A 27,386-nucleotide genomic window follows, 5' to 3' on the forward strand; every position below is an offset into this window, starting at 1 on the left:
AGTGTTTCCCCTATTCTAGAAAGAGAGTTTCTTTTTTTTTTTAAATCTTGGGGAGATCATTGTACGAGTGTTTCTCTTACCCCACAAGAAGATCGGTTTAGTGGAATTTTAAGCTGACCAGGGCTTTGAGAGTGAACGTAGGATGATAATGATGCCATGTCGAACCACTATAAAGCTTGTATATAATGTCTATCTTTTCCCTTTATCTCCATTCTTCATTTTATCGTGCTTAACTAGCATCAATTGGAGATTTAAGATAGCAAATTGCCAACGGTTTCAAAAGAAATTTTGAAGTTGAGATTTCACAACCCCCCTCCCCTTCTCTTGGGTTGCCTATACGGTCCTACAACTTAACATTATGATTATGAGAACAAGTACTTCTTCAAACACGATGGACTCGAAATGAAATTCTTCTCAGCTAAGGACCTTCGGACAATCAAGCTTTAACAGACAACAAGATCTTTTCTCCTCCATTGTGTAAATTTAGATTCTCCTCAATCCTTGTCTAAACTCGACAAAGTCAAGTTCTTTTTAAATGAGGAGAATTGATATAGTAGCACTTGACTGGTTGGACCAGCATAACCAAGTTTGAAAACCCGCACTTAGAATCGGTCAAACCTAGGTATTTGGTCCGATAGAGATTGGAAATATTTAAATTATTTATTCTTGTTCTAAGGGCGTCTTTGGTATGCTTGTTATTTTTTATTTTTAGTCAAAAAAATATTTTTGGTTGCGTTTGGTATCGTTTATGGAGTCTGTTTCTATTTAAAAAGGACCGAAAAATACAAAAATCAAAAACAGATTGGAAGTTGTTTATGATTTTTCTTGGAAAACTGTTTTTCGCTATTTGTGCGCTCAACTCAAGAATTCTAATATGCACGTGTTTGCAAAGGCTGTTTTTTTAGGTTAAAAATGTAAAATGCTATTATAATGTTAGTTTTTATAAAAACCCTCCTCTCTCTCTCTTTCTCTCTCTCGTCCCTCATCTCTCACCCCTCTTCTCTTATCATTCCAAGTTTCCAACCCTAAACGCAACCCTAAAAGAACGTAAGAGTTTCGGCTCTGGATCTGAGTTCTCTCCCTCTGAACTCCAGCTTCCGGGAGTTCCTCTGCCTTCAGTTGGTCATTCTTTATCTTGCGTTCTCGGATTTCCTCATAGCACCACGAAGGCAGAACATGCTTCACACGCACATGAATCCGTTGCTTGAGTATTTTGTTTTGCACCTGCTTGTTGTCTTCGACACCGAAATGTCCTCACCTGCTTGTTTTGCTTTCGTTTGGTTTAATGAAGTGAAATATTTTTTTTTTGCGTTAGAGTGGAATTTAAAAGAGGAATTGATTTTTTTTAAGATGAAGATACAAGACAAAACTCCATCTCCAATGTGCCCCTTTTAGAGTGGATCTTATAGACTCTGCCGTCGGACTTTGCGTTGCTGAATAGTCGCCCTTTGCTGGGGACAACGTTGCAGCGACGATCAATTGAATTGGGCGGTTAGGGGGAGAGAGAGGTAGTTGGGTTGGGGCAGGGCCCCTGTTTTTAGTGTGGAGGAGTGTGGAGAATGAGGGGGTGGATGGAGAGTGAAACAGAGAAGATGGTGAGCGGAGGTGGAGCCTATGTTTTTAGTATTGAAGAGAGGTGAGACCAAAGGGGTGGATGGATAGAGAGAGGGTGCATGGGTTGGGGCGGTGCCCCTGTTTTTAGTATAAAAGGAGTATAGAGAGGTGAAATAAGTGGTGGATGGAGAGTGACAATGAGATAGAGGATAAGCAGAACGAAGATTTGATTATATTAGCTGTAAAAAACTGAGAACTTTGGTGTATTCATCCAGTGGCAATCATGGTTGGAACCGTTGAAATAGCTAAGACACCTCAAACAGGAAGATGGGTGAAGAGGGAATCTCTTCACCCACCACTTACAGTATAGGTAGGGCTGCAACAGGATCGGGTTGGGCCGGGCTTTATAGAACCCTAGCCCAACCCTAAGTCCCCTTGGCTGGGCCCAGGCCCGACCCAATCCTGACTCAGGGCCAAAAAAATCCAACCCTGACCCGCCCTCAGGGTCGGGTTGGGCAGACCCTGATTGGCCCTGATCATGGGGAGGGGAAAAGTGCATGGGCTAGAATGGGCTGGGAAGAACATTATTAATTTTACATAAAATAGTAATATAATAAATTATATTATAACACTTATTGTCTTCATATATAATATATTATATAAAAAAATGTGGATGAAATTTAAAGTTTATAATGTATAAATTATATCTATATATATTTTATAGTATAACTAAAATCAAGGTCGGGCCGGGCCAAGCTTAGCTCGAGGCCTCAACCCTAACCCGACCCGACCCTACCTCAGGGTCAGAAATTTCCAGCCCTGACCCGCACTCAGGACCAAATATCACAGCCCATACCCTGTTCGGGGCTCAGGGCGGGCCAGGGCAGGTTCGGGTCGACAGGGCCAAACTTGCACCCCTAAGTATAGGCATACCAAACCTATTTCTTAATACACAATCTATTATGTTTATTGATTACCAAACGTATTTTATGTTTTGATCAAAAATGATTTTCACAAATGATTTTGGTTAAATAGGTAAAAATCAAAAATAAAAATGATGCCAAAGAGAGCCTAAGTTGGATACTTAGAAATAGGCTAGTTTAGCCTTTGAGATGGATTAGGAGAGAGAATTTGTTTGCAAGTTAGTTTCAGTTAGTCTTAGAGTTGGATTAGGAGAGAGAATTTGTTTGCAAGTTATTTTCAGAATTATAATTCAATTGAATATTTAAGTTGAATTGGGTTTTGCTCAAGGTGAGTGTGTGATTAGGTGATTTCTCCCCCTCCTGCAACTCTGATATCCCATCTCAGATTGCTTCCCTTCTATAACCAACCCTCCACCAGTAATCGATGGGGATTGACAGGGAAGAGAGGTTAGGGAACTGGGCAGGGTCACAACAGACAGAAAGAGAGAGATTTGGAAAACACACCCTAAAACCAAGACCAGACTGTTTATTAAACCGTTCAGTCCATTTTTAGACTTACTCGGTTGGGCCTTGTAGGGTTACATGGTTTAGACCTGATTTTGACACCCAATAATTATTACCCTCATAATATTTAGCCTTGAGAATCAGTTACCCCTGCTACAGAAAGAGCTTTCCCTCCAAAATGAAAACAATACAAGCCACCTATACAATCTTTGTATGAGAAGATTTCAAAAACAAAACCACAAAAGTGCCAACAATCACAGCGGGGAAGGTCCTTCCTGATTGAGGAAGAAAAGAAAATAGATAGTAAACAACAAAAATCCATTGTGTAAAGGAATACAACAAATCTATCTTCAATGAATTGGTTCAGCTACTTTCACCTCACTGCTTTCCTTCGTCTCCACAACAGTTTTTGTGGAGCTTTCACTAATTATGAGCTTGTTATCTGTCACAAATTGACTGCTGCTGTCAATCACATCACTATTACTTGTACTTGGGGAGCTCACATTATCAGAGCTTAAATTAGTAGTAGCCTGCTCTTCCAGTTGTCTTGATTTGTTCAATGCATGGCAATGTGGACAGTAGTAAGTGATATAGGGGAAATCTTCTTTTCTGGCCAGCCCTGCACAAAACAAGCTAATGAGTTTACTCTTCCTGCCTTCTCAATAGCCATTCAATAGGTCTGAGAGAAATTAAAATATAATCAAAGAAATATTCATATGTACACTATTAAAATATGGAATAATCTTAAACTCACCATTGTGCATATGGCAATTGCCACATATAAGTGCATAAGACTGTGTTGGATCCTCCCCCACAAGCAACGCTGCAATTCGAGAAATCCAACCCCCATCATGTGCAGTTGATGTCTGATGGTGTTCAACAACAAGAGCCTGATTCTGCACAGGAAACTCACTGCTATCAACCCCCAGGTCATCGGACATTTCCCCAGCAGATTGATGCAACACAAAGCTCCCTGCACTGACAGATCTCGTGTGAGACTGTTTTCGATTTCGGAGCCCACTAGAATGCGCAAGCTGAATATCATTGCCTTTCCCTGATGGCGGATTCAGGTTAGATTCATCCCCAACGTACACGTTCAAGCCTGAATCAGCACCCAACTTAGATGCCAGAATAGTTGCAGCAGCGGCTTTTGCTGCTGGATCAGGGTCATATCTCTGCAACAGAACAACTTGCATTAAGTATCCACTGCAGGTCCCCAAAACAATGCTTCCTTGGATAAAGAACATAAAAAGATAGTACTCTATTGCAGAGATACTTTCAGAGGTGAGAACTGAGAATGATAAGAATTTGGACTTTTTGTCGCCTGCATAATAAGATCAAAACAAGCATACAAGGACAACTACTTCATCACCTGAATGAGTTGTTGTGTGGCATAGTAGTTGGTCCTCTCTTTAAGTTCATTAATTTTCGCCTGCCTCTCAGCACGTAACTGTCCAAGGGTTTTCTCGTCTTTGCGATCCCCTACAAAGAGGCATTGGATGTAAGGTAAAGATCTGTATACACAAAACTGAATCATGCATCAATCATCATTTATCTCCATATAAAGAACCTGCCATGGGATACAGTAATATACCAAAAGATCAAATGATGATGCATATAATTTCATCAAAAAGCAAATATAAGATGCTTGTAGTACCCGGCCCGTGACCTCCGAGAAATGACACATGACCATCCAATGTAACAAAAAAGGAACAAGCAGCAAAACCCCCAACAAAATCAGAACCCCTAGTCTCTTCACTTCACAAACAAGCTTCCACTTCACCAAATTAAATTTACATCTCTTTTCCCTACAATCCACCCAATTGAGGCCAGGACCTCTCTCTCTCTCTCTCTCTCTCTCTCTCTCTCTCACACACACATGCTGGCCCAGTCCAAAAATTAGTCCTATTTTAATATCTATGGGTATGGGCTTTTAATTCTTTGGGTTTTATAAAAAATGAGCTTGAATTATATGGCCCAAAAGTGAGGTTCAAAAGAGTGTACAGAAATAGATATTTAATTAGTAGTGGATTCCATCAGTAATGTAGTTTGCTTCAGTTTAGCCATTAAAGAGTTCTATTTTGGTTTAATTGTGTGGGGCCCAAGTTATTTAAAAGATTTAGGCTTCAACAATAATTTAGAGTTCTTGTTAGTTAAGTTGGTCTAGCTACCTGATGCGTGGACCGGGTTGAACCTGTTTGAGAGCCCCGATCTAGAACCGGGCCTGAATTGGGGTTTGGGTCCAGTAGGATATTTAGGATTTAATTTATTATTATTTGGGGAGGGTGGGCCTTGGTGCAATGGTAATGTTGCTCCATTGTGGCCAAAAGGTCATGGGTTAAGAGTCTGGAAACAGCCTCTCTGCGAAAGCAGGGGTAAGGCTGCGTACATTATGACTCTCCCCAGACCCTGCAGTGGGACCCTCGTGCACTAGAAACGCCTTTTTTATTTGTTTTTATTGGGATAATCATGTAATATTTTTTTTGGGTATATCATGTAGGAGATTAGATTGTGTTTTCCACTTGTTTGATAGGTTAATTGTTAAGTTAGTTTCCTAGTTCGTTTAGTTTCCTTATATGTAATTTCTATTCTTTTATATATGCTTGTAATCCCCATCGGGGAGTGGTATAGAGAATGAAATAGTGAGTTTGATTAGAAGAAGCCTGTGTGGCTTGTGCGACCTCTCTCTCTCTCTCTCATCATCTTCTTCTTCTTATTCGCTTTATTTCTTTCTTGATAGTTTCTGTTTATTTTCCTCTTACCAGTGAATACCCTGTTCTGGGTGGTAGTTTACAGCCCAACAAATCAAATCGGTCTCCTTCGAGATCATTGGCTTGAAATATTGGGGATTAGGATGGTGTCCTAGGGGACCTAAATGCCAGAATATTAACCTTCATATTTCCCTTTACTGTGAGATGCTAACCTGCAATCAAGCCTGAGCCTACAGGTACTGCCAAAAGTAGTTTCAGAGATCTTTATCCTACTATTTGATCCAATGTTTCGTTTATTGCTGCTTGGATCTGGTAGTTTGATGAGGTTATGACATGCCTACAAAATTTCAGACCAATCATAGACCACATGAGTGAGTTCTCCCACTTGGAACGATCCTGACCTCTGCTGGTTTTCTGGTTTGCTTTGGCTAGAGGGTGAAGACGATATCCCTCCCCCACTATTCCTTTGTCTCTCTATTTTATTATTCTATCTTTTATTTACGCCCCTCATTTTCTTATTACTTGTCCTATATTTTAAACTTTGTTCCAAGTCTATCCTTCCTTTTTAATTCATAATTTCCCTTATGTTCTTCCACCTTCTATTACTTATCAGCCATTTAAAATTCCTTTTATTTACAGCTCTGCTTCCCTTATGTTCTTCCACCTTCTATTACTAATCAGCCATTTAAGATTCCTTTTATTTACAGCTCTGCCACTATTCTTCTAAACTTCAATTTATTTAATGTTTTGCCACTAAGTGAGTATTCTCTTGCGCAAGTATGGGCCCATAGTGATTCCAAATAGTCTCTGGACCCCAGGATCGCGTCACTACTTAAGAGTTTTGGATTTAGGAGTATTGTAAAATAGGATGCAGGGGTAGTTTAGTCATTATGGTCATTATCTTGTGACCCTAATGTAACCCTACTCTCTTAAATCTATTATAAATAAAGGGGCTAGTGTCAGTCTTGCCACAATGCACAATTTCCCAAATCCCAACATGGTATCAGAGCTGAGATCCATCTTGGGATTCTCCCCAATGACCTCTCTCTCTCTCTCCTCCATTTCCCTTTCTCTTTCTCTTCTCCATCCAACGCCGCCAGGAGCCACCACCATCTCTCGCCTCTACCTCAAGTCACCTCCACCTCCCACCTCCACCTAGCGCCTTCTCTCTCTCTCTCTCTCTCGGCGAACCGTGAGCCTGTTTCACCCTTGGTGGTGATTTCTCTGTTCCCACCAAAGGTCCTTTCTCAGTTTCTTGTTTGTTTTCCCTATATTCTAAATTGATCTGATGTTCACATTCCAGATCTGAGTTTTTTGTTGTTCATGCTACACTTTCTATTGTAGCATGCTTTGGTGATATAATTCTAGCATTGTTCGTGTGATTTTAGAGATCAGCAGCTATGTCAGATGGTTTGACTGGATCCACTGCTTCGTATGGGACTATGGGGGGAAACAATCATAATGATTTCCCTACGATTCCTGCTTGCTCCATTAAACTTGATGGGAGTAACTATTTGATGCGGTCAGTCTTTCTTCTTTTCAATCGACTCCCGTACCTTTTCCAAATATCTCACGGGTGAATTGGTGAAGCTTACGACTGCTGATGCGTCTCAATAGAAATGGAGTTCTGACAACTCCCTTGTGATGGCCTTTTTGCTCAACTCCATGCATCCCAATATGGCTAAGGGGTAACTTTTACTTGATACTGCTGCCCGGATCTGGAAGGCTGCCAAAGAAACCTATTCTCACGTGGGGAATGCCACCCAAGTGTATGAACTGCAACAGAAAATCAGCAGCACCAAGCAGTGGGAGATCTCCCAATATTATTCTGAATTACGAGGTATGTGGCAGGAACTTGACTTTTATGAAGACTATCACCCTCTTTGTTCTGGGGATGTATCTGCCTTTCAGAAACAGGCAGACAAGCTCCATGTATTTGAGTTTCTTGCGGGCCTGAACATTGAGTTTGATCAGATTAGGGCTCATGTCCCAAGTTGTGATCCCTTTCCTACTCTAGCTCAGGCGTATTCTCTGGTTCAGTCTGAAGAGAGCCGCCGTGCTGCCATGTTACCACCAACTACTCAAGAGAGATCTGCTTTATACTCTTGTTCTCAATCCTGTGGTAGGGTCCTTCTACTCGTTCCGGAGATTGCAACCAGCCTGTGAAGGAGCATTTAAAATGCGAATATTGTCGTAAGGAACATCATATCAAAGATTATTGTTGGAAACTTCATAGGCGCCCCGAGAGTGGTGGACGTGGGCCACGTGGCCGTGGTAATGGTAGTAATCCACCCATTGTGCATCACACTAAGACTACTACTGAGAGTTCTACAGGTCTTACAGAGTCCCCTTTTCCCAGGAGCAGCTCTCTATTTTGAGCCACATGATGACACAGCTTTCTACAGTCTGCTGCCCCTGCTGCCTGTGTGCCAGTTCACTCTGAGTCCCATTCTGCCCATTCAGGTATTTATTTCAGTAGTCCTACTACTTCGATGGTCTCTCAGTCTCTGTCCCTTGATTAATTGATTCAGGAGCTATGGATCATATGACCGGGCCCCCAAGTTCTTTTTTCTCAGTATTCTCCTTCGTCAGGTAAGGAAAAAGTTTGTATAGCCGATGGCTCCCTTTCTTCTATTTCCAGGAAGGGAGTCGTTCAGGCCTCTGGGTTGTCTTTGTCTTCTGTTTTCATGTTTCTTCTTTTCCTAATAATCTCCTTTCCACTAATCGTATTACTCCAGCACTAAACTGCAAAGTCACCTTTTTCCCTTCACACTGTATTTTTCAGGATATGGTGACAGAGGTAAAGACTGGCATCATAGAAAATACCAGCATATCATTTGCAAAGTCACCTTCAGGTTATGCCGTTATGGATCATGGATGCTGTGTTGGTCTCTCTCTCTCTCTCCCCCCCTTGTTTTCTCTCCTTTTCCTTCTGTTTAGGGTGTGCTCTGCTCTGCAGCTTCCTCTTCTCTCCTTCTCAGTACAACATCTGTCATCTATCAAGAGGGGGGAATATACAAGGAGGAAATATCTGGAGAACTACAGAAAGGATAGGAGAATGAAGAATCAATCTCAGCACTGAGGGATGACCCCTATTAATATATGACTACAGATCACCCAAGAGTTACTAATTGTTCTATTTGAAGAGGCATAAGTGCATAAAAATTTACCCAACAGATGCTAAGAGACATGCACATGTCTCTTTGACTGTCTCTCGGAAGAAACCAATGGTGTATTGTCTCTCCCAGAAATTTGAATTTGCTCAAAGGTTTATAATCCTTCCGTATGGATTTAACCTGAATATCTTTGTGATAACATAAATGCGTGCCTATACATGTGATCCCCCGCTCATGCACATGCTACAATGCGCCCACCAATCTAGTCCAACCTTGGCTAGGATTTTTCTCGAATATAAAATGAAAAAGTAAACCACTGAAAGATCCCATGAACTGCATATAACTAATCCGTGTGGGACTACCACAATATATGGGAAAAATAAAAAGAAAATAAATCCAAACCATCAAAATTGAAGATAGTAATCTGACTTGACTTGAAACAGAAACTTAGAAAAAAGACGAAATAGTCCCAAACATAACTCAAAATTCTAGCAAGCTGCAAGTCAGATGGAAGAAGCTGATGCATCTTGGTTTTCATGTCTCCTGGCCTCATGTCAAAACTTCCGATACACAGTACAAGTTCTACAGAGATATGGACAAATAACATTATCATTTAGCAATACTGAAGCTTGTTTTATTAAGAGGAGGTTTAGCACTACTGGGTATGCTTATTAGTTATTAAGAGGTGGGTTTAATATACTTACATATCCTTATGATGCTTGCCCATGTTGAGTAAATGACATATGATACACCAGGTGAAAGAAACATGGGTGAAACCCATAAAGCCCTCATTTTCCAGTTTAGATCTGCTGATCTTGTTTTTGTGATGGCTAAAACCACAGCAAATACCTGAAAAATGCAACAGCCATAAGACGTATGCTTCAAAGGACAGAAATCTCTGCCAACCAATAATTTGTTAAAGAAGAAAATGATGGCTCAGGCACTTTAATCACAAACCAAATCAAGAACCAACAGGTTGAAAATTGAACCTACAATTTTTAATATTTCTTTGTTTGCTGATGTAAAACAAGTGCAGCATCCTAAATCTATGTAAGAAAATTTCCCATATCAATATTCAATAATCAAATAATGGTAAGGTTAGACAAATTCACCGTCTGTCACTATGTGTGCATCATTGGGATATAAACATATAAGTTTCTTTCTTTTTTTCTTTTTTTAAGAATAACAGCCTTAACAGGTATTCACAATAATGTTATAATAGTAACCTATCAAAATGACCTTTCTATTATGTTTATTTATATCTTATCACAACCTTTTTACATATTGTATACGAAAACCAAAGATGGTCCATCCCATTTTCTTTTCTACTCTAATGCCTCATCTATTGCTCATATTTTTCTCAATACCCTTCATTGTAAATATATTACCACGTCTACCCTTTGATAACTCTTATATAGTTATATTAGTACTATTTCCTATGCATTCAAAATTTCAAATGTCATTCTCTTGTTTCTTTTTTCTCCCTGAACTATCTTCATGAAAAATGAATTACCATTCTGCCCTTGGATTGGAATACGAACAATGACTTAGTTGTTCAAGACAGTGGGTCCACCGCTTTATATCGTGGGGCTCACTATGAATGTTTGAGATGCTGCTTGTATCTTATGAGCACATAGGTTATCATTTCCACTATCTAATCATCTTAGGGGTCCTATATGAATAAGCTGACTAAAATTACAAAATCTACAAGATTCTAAATAATGAAATGGCATTTCGGTAATGTTATGAAACTTCATACACACTTTTTAACAACTTTTGGTGCTTGTTTCAGGCTGAAATTTGACCACAGAGATGGATTTGCAGCCCTCTATCACTTGGACCTGTCCATGCCCATCCATTAGAGGATGATGTATAGTTAATAATGGGGTATTCTTCTGTACGGTGCTGGTTCTACAGATGTTCATACAGTTGTTGATATCAGGGCAGAAACCAATTTCATCTCTGCTGATTTTGTTCAAGCACATAATCTCCCTCAGAAGCAACTCTTCAAGAAAATTCATGTGCGAGGTTTTGGACCTACAGCTCGAGAAAAGGCCACTGCAATAGTTCAAGTACACCTACAGTTTGGGCCATTACAATACCATGTGCCTTGCTTAGTCACCTCATTGGCGCACTGCGTCATTCTTCTAGGGTGACCTTGGCAATGACATGCTGGTTTCTCTACAATGATGCACGGAACACCATCAAAGTAAAGCAAGTAGGGTGTATCACGTATGTTTCTGATGTTGCCTCATGCATAGAAGGATACGCCGCGGCAACAACAATTTTCTCCTCCTCCAGTTATGGATCACTCTCTCCTTCCTACTCATGGGGTTACAGTTTGATCGTCTATGTCAAGATACGTGCCACCTCAGCGTCGAAATAATTACAGGGGCATCTTGGGTTCGCGACTTTGTCCGTCGAGTTCTTTTAACACCGGGAGAGTTGATGCAGTTATGCATAGGAATTAGGACTTATCTTTTGAGTTAAAATTTGTAATTTTCTTTTATTATTTTATTCTTGATATGGTCGTCTGTGGAGTTAAGAGGTAGAGTTTGTTTCAGTTGGAGTCCCATATAGAGTCGAACTCTATTTCAGTTTCAAGGTAGGGTTAGGATTTGATTTTCCTTTAAAAACTTGGTTGTACCCAACGATTGAGGTTGGAATGTTTTGGTTGAAATTGAAAGACATGCTTACTGGTGCTGCCAAGAGTTGTGTGTGCAACCCCCTTCCTCCTCTTCTGGTCGTCTCTCTCTTTTGCTCGTCTCTTCCTAGTTCTTCTTCTTACATTGATCTCCTTCCGCCATTCTCTCTTTCTTCCAATCAGGTATTGTTGATTGGGAAACAGACTGCTGGAACTCCTCGGTTCCTTCAAGTTGTGGGCTGATAGTGTGGGGTTTGCTTCCACTCCCAAGGGTGACCTGAATCATATGAAATAGTGCTTGAAAGCTCCTTCTAATCTGAGATCGAAATCAGAGATTGCAGCTGTTTTTTTTTTTCTGGTTACGCAAAACCTAACCTGCCGAATTTATTCTGCTTTTGTTCTTGATCCTTGGGTTTGCTTTGGTGAGAGTACAAAGAAAAGGAATTTTGAGCCTACCCTTAAATTTTCATGCAACTTGGAGCTTGATTGAGAGGCTGTGTTGATCAAGAAGAGCTCCTGTTCTCCGCTTGGTTGTACTTGTCTTTTTTTACCTACTTTCCCATATTGCCCTTTCACTTATAAGTCCTCTCTACTCACGTATGGTGCCTTTGCTTTTGTTATTTGAATTCCTTTAATTATGATACTGCCATTCCGTTATAACCTTCAGTTATTTACCATTCTGCCATTGCTCTTATAAAACTTCAAATATTTACTGTTGTGCCACTTGTGCTTATGATTTGAGTTATCTAACACTTGGGTGGGCCCATAAGCAATCCGAATCGGGTTTCGGAACCCCGGATCCGCATCAATTTTTTTTTCTTAGTTTTATTACTATTAATCGTCTAGATGAGTTAATTTTAGTTTTGGTTTAGATTTTATTAATTTTTTTATGTTTCCTCGCCCAATTGTGGTCAAGTTAAAAGCATGTAAAGGGGAAACCCTCCTTATGATTTGAGTAATGAATTTGAATTAGTTTGTTTAAATTGAAAGAGTTCGCTGACTTTTCTCTCTCCTTTCTTCCCTCCCATGATTTGTGGCTTGTCCTTTTCCTTTCTTCTCTCTCTTCCCTCCCCCCTTCTTCTTCTTCCTAGCAGGTCGAGCCCCTTCTTACTTCATTCCATCGATCCGAGTTTCCCCTCTTAGGAATAGATCTGTTCTACATCTCAGCAGTTACTCCATTCTTTTACAGATCTGGATATACATTCAAATATCAAATCTGAATTTATAGGCCTGTCCTGCGGTTGGGATTCACTAATTCTTAACTTGGATTTGTGTGTCTAGACTGCATCATCCCCTAGTTTAATATACCCTTTGACCAGCATATTAGCCAGATCAGATATTATGATATTGGAAATCTATCAAATCTGGTTCCTACTTTCGATCGATGCTGGAAATTTACGCTAATGTCTGTTAAATATGTTAAAGTGTATGGGGGTCCATGACTTAATGTACCGTGGGGGTACATAAGTCATGGATACAGCTAGCCAGTCCATAGGCCAGCTGTAGTCTTATTCTGTCCTTATTTACTTTCCTTATTTCAGTTATTAGACGTAATTCTGTTTCCTTAATTTAGGAAACATATTTAGAAAGATTATTTAATATATTCCCTGCATGAGAGGAGCAGCTCTCACAACCGAGACTGCTCCATCTCTAGCAGGCTCTTCTCTCATCTTCCCTCTTCTTCATCTTCTTCTTCTGATCAGTTTTTTCTTTCTATTTAATTTCATGGTATCAGAGAATTGATTAAATCCTGGTTGTTCTTTCTATGATTCTGGTTTGATCAAGTTCGAAGTCCTCCTTCTTCTTCGTGGCTGCAGCAGCCTATGCTGCCTATCTGCATGATGTCCTAGTTGATGATTACGCAAGCAAACTAGGACTGTACTGCTATCATATACTATGTCTGAAGATCATGTACTGTGTAAGGATTGATTTTGTATACATTCCCTACAAGGGCTAACTGATGTTTTAAGGATCAAGTGAAGGATATCTACTTGCGCAAGTTTTTTTGTGGATTTTTCAATTCTAGTTCTCTTCATTCCACCAGATGTACTGCTCCAACCTGGAGGGTTCTATTCTGCTGCATATATGTGTCACTCGATCAGAGTTTTGAGACCTTTTGAGTTCTCCTATTGCTGCTCCTGAAGGACTACAGGTTTTTGACCTACGATACTCTGTTTTTCCCAGATTTTCTGGGACTGCTATATTCTCTATAACTGCTGAAGCTGTTGGCTTCTTGGTCTGAGCTTCTGGGCTTTAATTTATCTTCCCAAAAGCATTCTTCAATATCTATATCAGGTGATGTTATTCTGATTTTTATCAAAACCTGTTTTCATCCCTGTTTTGTGCTTCTCGATAGCTATTTTACTGGCTGCCAGTTCTGCTATGTGTATTCTGCATGTATACAACTTGTTGTGGGTTCCATATTCCTATTGAGCCTTGATATTTGGTCCTTCCCTTGCTGTTACTTCTTCACTGCCTGTTATTCCTTTTCTGGTTTAATATTATGGAAGAGACCAAAGCTACTGTGGACCATATTCATCTACCTATTACTGGTGTTAAGCTGGCTGGGATTTCTAATTACACTCTATGGGTACAAGCTGTACAAACCTATCTGTATGCCAAGGATAAGGTCCAGCATCTCACTGAAGATCCTCCTTCTTATGACTCTAAAGATAAGGCTTCCACTGCTGCCTACACTACTTGGATGCGTGATAACTCCACTGTTAAAATTTGGTTCTAGAATAGTATGGAACCAGCCATTGCTTCTCATGTTATGTATCACTCCACAGCCAAAGGAGTATGGTCTGATCTTCGTGAGACATATTCCCAGGCCAAGAACGTGTCTCGCATTTATGAAATATATGAGAAACTGTTTACACATAAGCAAGGGGATAGGTCTCTCAATGAATTCTTTGGCAGTTTTAAGGGACTTATTGAGGAACTTCAAGTGTACCAGCCCTTTACTACTGATGCTGAGGTATACAAAAATCTGACTTTCATGTGGCATTGTTTATGGCTAACCTTCATCCTCAGTATCAGTCCGTAAAAAGCCAGTTAGTTACTTACTGGAGAACATGTGCCTTCCTTGAATGAGACATTTGGTCGTCTTCAGCGCCTGTCTTCTGCACCCAAGAATGATTCATCCTCTGAAAAGGATTCTTCTGCATTTGTTGCTGGCCGTGGCCGAGGGTCCTTCTCTTCTGGTAAGGGTCGTGGCCAGGGCCGTGGTCGTGGCCGAGGGAATGGCGGTCGTGGATCTATTGGTCAGTTTGTTGATAACGTTGCCCATCATTGTACCTTTTGCAATAAGCCCAACCACACTATTGATACTTGTTGGGTTAAGCACGGTCGTCCGGATTGGGCAAATGAGGTTGCCAATGCTGCTATTGATCAAGCTTCCGCTTCTATGGTACCTAGTGAGGCATCTTCCTCGTCTTTACCTGGGGCTCCTCCCACCATCTCTGTGTCTCGGGACGATTATCATCAACTTCTCAAGCGTGTGCAATTGCTGGAGACATCTAGTTCTCCACCCAAAGCTACCGTAGCCATCACAGGTACATCTGCTCTTTTTTCTTCCACATCAGTTTCTACCCCCTGGATTATTGATTCAGGGGTTTCCTCCCATATGACTAATAAGTGTGGTATGTTTTCTTCTTTGTCCACACTTACTAGTTCCAACCCTGTTCTTCTTGCTAATGGCTCTTCTACTGGCGTTAGTGGTCATGGTACAGTTTCTCCTACTCCTAACATCACTTTATCATCTATCTTGCATGTTCCTCAATTACCATTAAGTTTATTATCTGTGAGTCAACTTACCAAGCACCTTAACTGTTCTGTAACCTTCTATCCATCTTATTGTTTGTTTCAGGATCTTCAGACCGGGTCGACGATTGGTGGTGGGCTTGAGCAGGCCGGCCTCTACTATTTGGATGGAACTGGACCTTCCACAGCTGCTACTGCATCTACTCATCCCACATTTCATCAGTGGCATGTTTGGCTAGGCCATCTGTCCTTACCTAAGCTGAAAATTATGGTCCCAAATTGTTCCTCTTTGACTCATCTTTCCTGTGAAGCATGCGAATTGGGGAAGCATCATCGCACTTCTTTTCCGCCTCGTACTGAACCTAGTAGTAGTTCTTTATTTTCTTTAGTTCATTCTGATATTTAGGTTCCTGTCATGTCAAAAATAGGTTGGGTGTTTTATATTTTGCTACTTTTGTTGATGACCACTCCCGTTTAATTTGGGTTTATTTATTAAAAGATCGGTCTGAATTTTTATTAGTCTTTCACAATTATGTTAATGAAATTCAAAATCAGTTTGATGTTCGTATTAAGGTATTTCGGTCTAATAATGCTTTAGAATATATGCAAAATGAGGTTTCTACCTTGTGTTCTGAACGTGGGACTATTCATCAAACCAGCTGTTCCTACACCCCCTAGCAAAACGGCGTGGTTAAACGGAAAAATAGGCATTTGTTGGAAGTCGCACGTTCTCATATGATTCACATGCATGTGCCTAAGTATTTTTGGTGTAATGCAGTTCTTACTGCCTGTTTTCTTATTAACCAAATGCCTTCTTCTGTCCAGTCCAATAAAACCCCTTTTTCTATTTTATTTCCTACTAAATCCTTGTTTCCTCTTTTACCGCGTGTCTTTAGGAGTGTTTGTTTTGTCCATATTTTGTACCAAAATATTGACAAATTATCTCCTCGTGCTATCAAGTGTGTTTATCTTGGTTATTCCAGGATTCAGAAAGGTTACCGGTGTTATGACCCTATTTCTCATAGGCACTTTGTTAGCACTGATGTTACTTTCTTTGAGAGTACTCCTTATTACTCTCCTCCTCCCTCACCTAGTGAGGCTATATTTCCTAACCCCACTCCACCTATTCCATCTGTGGTTCCTCTTCCTGTTTTGGATCCTACAGCCACACCTCCTTTACAGGTTTACAAACGGCGCAAGGCTACAGTTCCATCTGCTACAGTACAGGCTCCTGCTCTACCTTCCACCGATGTTGCACCAACTGAAGTTCCTTCACCAGACTTAAGCATTGCTAAAAGGAAAGGTACTCGTTCTTGTACTACTCGTCCTGTCTATTCTATTGAGGACTATGTTGGAATTTCTCACCTTCCCTTGCCTTTTCGTAATGTTGCTATCTCCTTGTCCTCATCTTTTGTGCCCAAAACTCACAAGGAGGCACTCTCACCCTGTTGGAAGGATGCTATGGATGTGGAAATGGATGCTCTATTGTCTCGTCAGACATGGACATTGGTGGATTTGCCTCCCGGTAAGGATTTGGTTTGTTGTCGTTGGGTATACACTATCAAATATAACCCAGATGGATCCGTTGAGCGTCTCAAGGCTCGTCTTGTTGCTAAAGGCTATACCTAGACCTATGGGGTTGACTACTTTGAGACCTTCTCTCCCGTGGCTCGTCTCAATTCTGTTCGAGTTCTTATATCTATTGCAGTTAATCTGAATTGGCCTCTTTATCAGATGGATATCAAGAATGCTTGCCTCTATGGTGATCACCAGGAGGAAGTTTATATGGAGCAACCTCCCGGGTATGTTGCTCAGGGGGAGAATATTGCACGTGTATGCAAATTGGCAAAGGCTATCTATGGGTTGAAGCAATCCCCAAGGGCATGGTTTGACAAATTTAGCAGTGTTATGACACAATGTGGTTTTTCCCAATGTTATTCGGATCATTCAGTTTTTATCCATCGCCAAGGTTCCAAGCTGGTGGTACTTGTGGTGTATGTTGATGACATTATCATATCTGGTAATAATGAGGCTGGCATTACAAATGTCAAATCCTATCTACACAAGCAGTTTCAGATGAAGGATCTGGGTCACCTTAGTTATTTTCTTGGCATTGAAGTCCTCCGGAGTAAAAAGGGTATCATTCTATCACAGCGAAAGTATGTGTTAGACCTACTATCTGACACTGGCATGTTAGCTTCTAAACCAGCCGATACTCCCATGGATCCTCATCAGAAGTTTGGCAAGATGATGGGGATAACTTTGATGACGTACACCAATATAGAAGACTTGTTGGGAAGCTTATTTATTTGACTATCACTCGCCCTGACATTTCCTTTGCTGTTGGAGTATTTAGCCAGTTTATGCATGCTCCAAAGCAAATACATTGGGAGGCAGCCTGTCGCCTCTTGAGGTATTTAAAGGGTGCTCCAAGGAAAGGTCTTATCTATCGGCCACATAACAGTGTTGATCTTGTTGGATTTTCCGATGCTGATTGGGCTGGTTCTAACAGTGACCGGCATTCTACTACTTGATATTGTACTTTTGTTGGGAGGAAATCTAGTAACTTGGCGGAGTAAGAAACAGGCTACTGTATCTAAGTCTAGTGCAAAAGCTGAATATAGAGCAATGGCTCATACAACTGCTGAGTTAATGTGGCTTCGTAATCTCCTTCAGGAGATGGGTTTTTCAATTCCTACTATGAAGATGTTTTGTGACAATCAAGCTGCTATCTACATAGCCAAGAATCCAGTGTTTCATGAGCGAACAAAGCACATTGAAGTGGATTGCCATTTTGCTAGAGATGCGGTTATGAAGAAGCTGATTACTACTCCATTTACTTCTTCTGCAAATCAGTTGGGTGATATGTTTACAAAGCCATTGTTTGGGCCTACCTTTCGGAACAATCTCAGCAAGCTGGGCTTGGGTGATTTGTATGCTCCAGCTTGAGGGGGAGTGTTAAATATGTTAAATGTGTATGGGGGTCCATGACTTCATGTACCGTGGGGGTACATAAGTCATGGATACAGCTAGCCAGTCCATAGGCCAGCTGTAGTCTTATTTTGTCCTTATTTACTTTCCTTATTTCAGTTATTAGATGTAATTCTGTTTCCTTAATTTAGGAAACATATTTAGAAAGATTATTTAATATATTCCCTACATGAGAGGAGCAGCTCTCACAACCGAGACTGCTCCATCTCTAGCAAGCTCTTCTCTCATCTTCCCTCTTCTTCATCTCCTTCTTCTGATCAGTTTTTTATTTTTATTTAATTTCAATGTCCAAGGTGAATTAGAACCATAACAGCTTCAAAAACCATAGCACCTTCATCATAGTTATTTTTCATGGTCCAGCTCAAAAGACCACTCAATCACTGTAAGGCACGGTTTAGCAAAGTTCTGGAATGTTCCGGGAACCCTCCAGCAGTACAATGTTCCAAGAACCTACCAGGAATGTTGGCAAACTGAGTCTCAGTTACTTCCTAATGGAGACAGTAGGGATGGAAACTCTTAGTTCTGCTGGTAAGGAACGAAGAGAGAGAAAATTGCAGAAACTACCAGTTAAAACCAGAAACAAACTCGAAATAAGGAGATTATTTAAGATTTAACAGAGGATCAGATGTGAGAAATGAACCATTCAATAATTCAGAAGAAAATTGTATTCCTAACCAGATATCAGTATATGAGAAGCATACCCTAATAAACCCTATAATCTCGAAAAGGTCAGACTTGAAGATCAAAGGGAGAAAATTTATATATAAAAATCAGTTGGGGCTGAAATTTGGGACAAGTGCCCCTTGTACCAGCCCCTGTTGACCTGCCAAAAATCACTGAATTCTAACAAATATAGATAGGAGGATAGGTCTTGATGAACATATCAAGAAAACAACGCAGAATCGTTGATTCTACTGATTTAGAACTACGGATTATTACTCAAGATCAGTAGGAAAAGGGGAAAAAATCAGAAGCTGATATACTGAAAACCAGATCAACCTGAGAGTAATACTAGCAGTAATAACAAAGTTTAATAGTCCAAAAGTTAACCCCCTTATCTTGAACCCTAATTTTCTGACTTTGGAACTGCAATATTTGCTGAATTCCACAACCTGCAGTAGAATCCAATTCCCAATGCTTAGCCCTCAAAGTTAAACCACAATATGACAATATTTTAATATCCACTCCCACCCCACCCATCCCCCAAATTATAACCCTATCCCTCATGAAAACCTCCTTATTTCCCTCATATGATTTTCATTTAATCATCTTATCTGTCTGACCAGATATACCACACCAGCAAAGTTTTGATAGAAGTCACCATCCAGAGTCCCTTCTTATACCCCCAAGGCCCAACAAATGACCCATAAATAGTTCACGTTCAAGGTGATTCTCTATGGGATATACCCAAAATTAGTGTTGTCAAAGCATCACATACCTAACAACTAGTGATCCTCTGTCTGACCAGACATACCACACCAGCAAAGTTTTGTTAGAAGTCACCATTCAGAGTCCCTTCTTGTCCCCCCGACAAATGACCCATATGGTTCGCGTTCAAGGTGGTTCTCTATGGGGCATACCCAAAATTAGTGTTGTCAAAGCATCACATACGTAACAGCTAGTGATCCTCTCTTGTTTAGGGCTTTTGGCCATAGTTGTCACGGCGTCACGGCAATCCAAGTCGGTGGAGGGGTGTCACGTCGATATATCGCCATGGCGAGCATGTCGACCATGTTTTATTTTTTATTTTCTCTATTTTTAATGTTTTAATACATGTATACTCAAGCCATGTTTTATTTTTTCTCTATTGTTTCTCAAGTTTTAAGAAGAAAATTCAGAAATCAAAGAAGCATTCGAAGAGGGAAAGAAGAAATCGAAAGAAATCGAAGAGGGACAGTAGAAATCGAAGAGGGAAAGAAGACAGGAAGAAGAAATCGAAGAAGAATTCGAAGAAGAATTCGAAGAAGAATTCGAAGAAGAAATCGAAGAAGAATTCGAAGAAGCATTTGAAGAAGAAATCGAAGAAGAATTCGAAGAAGAATTTGAAGAAGAATTCGAAGCAGAAATCGAAGACAGGAAGAAGAAATCGAAGAGGGAAAGAGAGACAGGAAGAAGAAATCAAAGAGGGATGCCACGGCGTAGGTCGCCATGCAACCTTCTCCAGCGCCAGGACGCCATGACAACTATGCTTTTGGCAGACCTACAAGTATGTGTGGCCTTTACTACAAACAACCATCTTGAACTATTGAGTATTATAAGTGCTTACCCTACTCACTTGATCTTATTCACTTACATAGGAACATATAACTTTGCAATTCAATAAATATAATTTAATTTTATCACCAAGACACTGCCAAGTACACATCTATGAATATAACAAATTCCTGATCAAGTACAGGTATATGCACCTGAACCTGACCTCAATGTCGATCAGTCCAACATTTTTTTAGAAGTGTGTGGTTGGAGGATTAGAAGAAAGGTGAAGGCGGAATGTGATCCTAAGAGCTGACCACAACAATCCAAGGTCCTACCTGCTGGAGCCAACAGCACCTTCCAATCAGATCCAACTTGTTGAAACCAGACACTACTGATCAGAGTTGGGTTTATGAGGATACTGGATACAAATTGAAAACTCTACTCAGAAGGAAGACTAGCATAAAAGCAAGTGGACTACCGTCAGCCAATCATTGTCCCAGTTGTTTATGGCAATTACCAACCATGAGCTTTCAAGCAGAACCAGTTAGATGGACACTGAACAGTAGCGAATGATTCATTAACTTTTGATGCTAATAATTCTAAAAAAGTCATCATCTAACATTCTTAACTTCCATTGCATAATCAAGACTTCTAACCCCATAAATTGGACCAGATTGACTCACCTCCAACACTACAGAGGAATATATAATAAGCTTTGCCACCGTCCGCCAGTTCAGAGATCTGTCCTTCATTCGTGCAAGAATAGAAGCTTCTTCCTTGGAAATGTGTTGCAATCTTTTCTCAAAATCATCACTGCGTCTCCTAAATAGTCCATTCCAAATTCGAGACATTATTCCTTTCCGTTGTTTTTTTACATTCTCGCTCTCTTTTTTATTGTCAGTAGACATTGCAGAGACTTCTTCACCAAGTTGGCCATGATTAGCATCCTCAGCCATCGCCTACCACTTCAACAGAAATTCAGCCTCTAGGAAAAGGAAAGTAAGAAATTAGAATAACAATGCCACCAGATTGAAGAGTAAAAATTCCATAATTTTAGAAAACCTAACATTGATCATCGAAAGCCATTCGGACCAAAAACTACAATTCAATCCCTCCTAGTTGCCGAATGATTAATCAAGTTTGGAACTATATGGGAAGCAAAACAAATGACAGAGCAACATACATGATTCAAAGAAGAGACAGAGAGAGAAAGTAAACAGCTAAGGGACTGTTAATAATGTTTCTATTCAAAAAATAAATAATAAATAGAAAAATAAAAAAATTAAGATTTTTTTTTTATTTTATTTATTTGGAGTACTTCTGTAGGAAAGAAACATGTTGGGTAACACTGAGTAAAAAGGATTATTATTTTCTTCTCTAAATTTCCCTTGGGCACATTACCCACAAGCATAATAGTTGGGTTCAAACTCATCAACAAGAATTTAGAGAAGAGTCAATCTGTTGAAGACAAATAAGCTTCTCTCACCTTATCTATGGCATCTTATTTGTAAAACATATTAGCAGTTTGCTAGTGAAGGTAAAAAATTTCACTAACAATTTAATGCTTAAAATTGATCTGGAGAAGTATCTATATGCCCATTTTAACTTTGGATAATCATGCAGTACTTTCGGATAGTAGGTGTGGTTTACACTTAGCTCACAGTATTCACATTCCAATGAGGTTGATGTACTTATAGGCAAGGCTGGGAATACCATCTGGTTCTGGCAATACGATTCAGGAGCAAAAACCCAAATAACGAGGGATGCCAACCAGGCCTGTGGAGCTAATCGGAACTCTGAAAAATAAATAACACTGAGAAATTGATAAAGGATGTTATAGCCATAGTTATCAAGGCGTCGCCTAGGCGAGCACCTTGCCGCCATGGCAGTGTCACCTTGATTTTTGACCCTCTAAAACGCCATGGTCGCCTTCCCGCCTTGATAACTAAGGTTATAGAAGAGGTATGATGCCGTTTGCTGGGCTTATTTCTTTGCCTATATGCCATGTGATTTTAACGTGCATAATCAATATGGAGCACATCATTGATTAGTTTCAAGCACATGCACAAGGGGATTGAAGATGGGGCAGCCCACTGCTATACCCAAGACAGCCCCATCTATTGACTAGGAAAATGACTCCGCACCTGAAAATGTGGACTTGCACTGAGACCTTGCTTCTATTCTCAATCTGGTAAGTGGTTTCTCTTCAGTTGGTTATGGTAGAAAATTGTTCAGTTTCACTTCAGTTGTTTTGGCCCTTGAAACTTAGATTGGGCGGAACATTGCTAGATAAGGTTGTATATGAGGCTGGATATCCACAGCAACCAAGGTTCAAGTTCTCGATATCTCGACTTGGTTTCGGTCGGCCCAAAAACCGAGTTGTCTCGGTAGCTCGGCGAGATCTCAGCTGAGTTAGTGCTTCTTTTTTTAAAAAAAAAAATTTCGGCTCTTGGTTTCGGGGGCCATATGACCTATTTAGGTCATGAAACTTGCAAGACAGCCTATTTTAGGCCCTACAAACATAGTGGAGCCCTTAGTTTTCTAAAAAACACACTCAAAATGGTAGTTTGACTTAGGACCCTAGGGGTAGTGGCGTAGTGCACGTTGTGTGTGTATATATATACACTGATATAACCTATTCCACCCAAGCTTTAGTATTAGAACACATATAATTCAAGTAGAACAACTTAAATAAGCAACAGGAATGAAAGACATCAAATTATGAACCATTTCAGAAATCATACATCCAACATTGTTTGTTATATAGAGTCAAATATATTATGAGTCAACAATTAACAATACAAGCCAACAACTACCAAGTACCAAGTCACCCCTATCCTATATGCTCATCTTAATATTAAACGAATGACAGACCTTCAATTTCAAATGTCCTCCAAGGAAGGTTGTTGGAAAGCAAATCTCCTCCAAATTTTGTTCTTGAGCATCAAATCCAAGTGTTCCAAGCTTTTTTGGTTTGATTTGGAGCTGTTTTCTTTACGAATTGGCGAAAGCAATCGAGTTTACCGAGAATAGGTCTAAATTTCGAGTGAGAAAAGTCGAAACATGATTTTTATATAACTGACTTTGTGACATTTCGATGAGATACAAGATTTCTGAGAGAGATCGAAATTTCTGATGAATTCTGTGAATACTGGCTTGTGTCAGAGTGACTACAGCCATCTTTATTTATAATAAAGAGAATAACATTTTAGAATAAATACAAGGACAGAAATACCCTTATGACTATTCTACCCCTGAACCCATATTACAACACTCCCCCACAAGTTGGTACATACATATCAAACATGCCTAACTTGCTAACAATAGGAAAAAATAACTTATTGTTGATCCCTTTGATAAGGATATCAGCCAACTGTTCACTAGACTGGATAAACGAAATACAAATTGTTCCCTGTTCCAAATTCTCTTTGATGAAGTGCCGATCAATCTCAACATGTTTGGTACGATCATGTTGGACCGGGTTATGAGCAACACTGATTGCAAACTTGCTGTCACAGTAGAACCGCATTGGAAGATCAGCATTTATCCCCAAGTCTTAAAGAAGCCCCTTGAGCCAGAGAAGTTCACAAATACCCTCTACAATAGCTCGAAATTCAGCTTCAACACTAGATCGAGCTACAACAGCTTATTTTTTGCTTGTCCAAGTAGTTAGGTTCCCTCCAACAAATGTGCAATATCCAGATGTGGACTTCCTATCATCAGGACTGCCAGCCCAATCTGCATCAGTGTATGCTTTTCTATCCAGAGATGGTCATGTGAAGAATACAAGACTCCCTTTCCAGGAGAGGACTTGAGGTAATGGAGTATTCTGTATGCTGCTTCTAAATGAAAAGAATGAGGATCATACATGTATTGACTAACAACACTTACAGCAAATGTGATGTCTGGTCGAGTATGTGAGAGGTACATCAATCGGCCAACTAGGCTCTGATAGCTACCATTGTCCACTGGGTCACCTTCCTTACTCTTCAAATGTCTATTGGGCTCAAGAGGGGTGTCTGCTGGTTTACACCCAAGCATCCCTGTTTCACTCAATAGATCCAGGGTATAGTTTCTTTAGGAAAGAGATATGCCTTTAGCTGAATAGTCAACCTCAATTCCTAGAAAATATCTCAATCTCCCTAAATCTTTAACTTCAAATTCGGTGCCCATATTTTCGACTTCTGGATTTCATGTGCATTACCACCCGTGACCACTATGTCATCAACATAGACAATCAAAATGGTCACTTGCTATCCCATCCTTTTAACAAACAATGTATGGTCAGCATTGCTCTGCTTATACCCATAAGCAACCATAGCCTTATGGAATCGGCCAAACCAAGCCCTTTGTGACTGCTTCAAACCATCAAGAGCCTTCTTCAACTCACACACCTTTCCCTGAGTCTCTAAAGAGGTAAAGCCGGGAGGTATCTCCATGTAAACATCTTCTTCCAAATCTCCATGTAGGAATGCATTCTTCACATCAAGTTGTTGGAGTTCCCATCCTCGATTTACAGCACAAGCGATGATAACCCGCACAATATTCATTTTTGGCTCAGAGAAGATGGTGGAGGGCTGGCGGGAGCTTGGCAGAGAAGGCGAAAGGCTGTGGAGCCTAGCGGAGGCGGCGGGAGGTGGTGGAGGACCTGGTGGGGAGGCGCTAGGTGGTGGAGGTGTTGGCGGTAGGCTTCCTTAGGGCAGAATCAGGAACCGAGAGAAAGAAAAAAAAAAAAAAATTAATTCCCATATCCCCATAATATTTTTGGCTTTGATACCATGTTGAATTTCGTGAATACTGGCTTGTGTCAGGTTAATTACATCCATCTTTATTTATAATAAAGAGAAGAACATTCTGGAATGAGTACGAGGACAGAAATACTCTTATGACTATTCTACCCCTGAACTCATATTACAACAATTTCGTACGCCGAAATCTCAACCGAGAAAATGTATTTTTCTAATTTCAAACCCTTATTGAAACGAGACAATTGCCGAGATCTCACGAGACCTCGAACCATGACAACAACCTTGTCACCCATTTGTTAAAAATAGCTCTAAGATGTTTGGCTTCTCTAAAGACTGTCTATCAATATCTAGATGGGATGAACTTAACAATTTCTTCAAAAAAGGCTGGGTAGCAAAAATTTCTCTTTATAAGCTGATGGTTCTACAGTAGGAAATTGGGATTCCATAAATGCAAAATCCCTTTTACACTATAGTAGATATTTGATGGTTCAGCAGTAGGATCTTCGGATTCCACAAAGATGATAATCCTATTTAAATAAACTGATTAATTTTAATCTTTTTCTGTAAACCCATGAGATAACAACGCTTAACCTCCTGAGGTACATAATGTGGTTGCTGAACTCATATTTGTTCACTCACATCCTAAAATAATTTCCATTTATCTATTCCAAACCTGCATGCACTAACCCTTGCTATTGACAACATGAGGGCCTCAACTTAAACACATTCCTTAGGGGTGCAAATTTTACTTTAATTAACAACATGGTAACATCTTCTGGTAGCAGGACCATAAAAAGTCATACCTTTGGTCTCTTTCATCCTTGCTCGTGAGACAAGCTTATGAAAAACAGAGAGATGGTACACAAGGAGATATGGAAATCAGTTGAGACTTTTTGGATGCAATTAAGCAAACCCAAGCCCTAACTACCCTTAGCCTCCTATGTTACCAAACCATGATTTCTAAACTTATGATTTGTGAAATAGCAGGCAACGAGTTCAAAACAACAAGGGAAAACTTTTTGGATACAAATTTCCTTAGGAAACTTTGAAAAAGCTTAGAAGGTCTGTGATCTTGAGAAAGTGCCTAGAAAGAAAGGTATTGAACTTATATTCTAAAGGATCAGTGCATTCCTTTTAACTTAGAAAAGTTCAATAGCTCTCCAGTCATGATTTTGTTTATACCATCAACGGCTGCAACTGACGAGAAGGACCAGCAAGAAGCTGTAACGTTAACAGAACCCCAAATCCCAAGAAACCCAGAGTGAAATGAAGAGGAAAATCGCAAACCACCACATAAAACCCCCCAAATAGATTAACAGAAATGGGAAACGAACCAGATCCCGCGCCAAATCCATGTCGCTAACAGAAATCGGAGATAAAACTAGTGATAAAGCAAATCGACGACAGAAACCAAAGATTCAATGAGAGAGAGAGAGAACGGGGAAGAGACGCACCTACAGTAAGTTCCACAATGTAATTCAGACCCAATCGTCCGGCGATGCAGCGGATAAAACAGGAAACCTGCAATATAAGAAAAATCAGAACCGGCGTCACTGAGAAAGCGAAGGGGTGTGAAAGGCGACATACCTCCAGGAAGTTCCACACAACAGGCGACTTCGCGAGAGGGAGAGATGAAGGAAAGAAGGAGATGAGATCAAGAGAGAGGTGTCAATAAAGACTCTTCTCTTTCCTACTTGAGATCTACGTTTTCTAAATTCAATGAAAACGGGCTTCTTTTCTTTCGCTTCAGTGATCCTTGGAAGACTACTTCTTCTTTATTAAAAGTTATCTAAGCGCTGGCACGGAATGTCCCCAAATGCGGTGGACCCTGATGAAGTGTAAACTCCGCCGAGTATATAATAAAAATGGAGTTGGGCTTTAAATGTGAACCCAACAACCTTTCTAGAAAGAAAAAAAAACACATTTTTTTATTGAATTAGAAAACGGATCGGGTAAATGGCCCGATTAGAATCAAAATTGGCGCTGCCGATTAGCTGACTATTCGGTCAAGCGCCCCAATCTGACCGGTTCTTAGCCTCCCACGTACGGTCCCACCCTTGCCCCCTCTCTCCCTATTATTCAAGCCCCCACTTAGTTGGTCTTCTGATAAGTTTTTTTTTTTTTTTTTTTTTTTTTTTTGATAAAAAAAAGTCGGCAAAGGAGACGTGGACCCATGTTACGATAAGCAGCACTTCTTTCTCATACTTCCAATGATGATGGGTTCTTGAGCCCTGAAG

The 27,386-nt window shown here is 40.2% G+C and overlaps 1 protein-coding gene across 4 annotated transcripts; it reads right to left on the reverse strand.

Moving 5' to 3' along the window:
* Positions 1-3,147: 3,147 nt before the first annotated feature.
* On the reverse strand, positions 3,148-26,661 carry LOC122651976 (uncharacterized protein At2g24330). Of its 4 annotated transcripts, none has more exons than XM_043845577.1 (6): positions 26,604-26,661; positions 21,085-21,366; positions 9,513-9,657; positions 4,354-4,463; positions 3,736-4,156; positions 3,148-3,600 (listed from the first exon to the last, which is right to left on the reverse strand). In XM_043845577.1, the coding sequence occupies exons 2-6, from the start codon at positions 21,355-21,357 to the stop codon at positions 3,332-3,334; spliced, it is 1,218 nt and encodes a 405-aa protein (XP_043701512.1). In that variant the 5' UTR covers positions 21,358-21,366; positions 26,604-26,661; the 3' UTR covers positions 3,148-3,331. The 4 variants fall into 4 exon arrangements, with proteins under 4 accessions (XP_043701512.1, XP_043701513.1, XP_043701511.1 ...); XM_043845578.1 differs by having other exon boundaries at positions 21,085-21,360; positions 26,604-26,658; XM_043845576.1 differs by having other exon boundaries at positions 21,085-21,384; positions 26,604-26,627.
* Positions 26,662-27,386: the final 725 nt, after the last annotated feature.

Source organism: Telopea speciosissima, chromosome 2 (genome assembly GCF_018873765.1).
Source record: "Telopea speciosissima isolate NSW1024214 ecotype Mountain lineage chromosome 2, Tspe_v1, whole genome shotgun sequence".
Classification (NCBI taxonomy): domain Eukaryota; kingdom Viridiplantae; phylum Streptophyta; class Magnoliopsida; order Proteales; family Proteaceae; genus Telopea; species Telopea speciosissima.

What these genes read in the sequence shown, in the direction of transcription:
- LOC122651976 (XM_043845577.1), bottom strand. Translation starts at nt 21,357, where the DNA reads ATGGCTGAGGATGCTAATCATGGCCAACTTGGTGAAGAAGTCTCTGCA. An exon ending in GGCAAGCATCATAAGGATAT is followed by an intron (nt 4,464 to 9,512) that starts GTAAGTATATTA and finishes GCCTCTTTGTAG; the next exon opens with GGGATCGCAAAGACGAGAAA. An exon ending in CAATTGCCATATGCACAATG is followed by an intron (nt 3,601 to 3,735) that starts GTGAGTTTAAGA and finishes TGTTTTGTGCAG; the next exon opens with GGCTGGCCAGAAAAGAAGAT.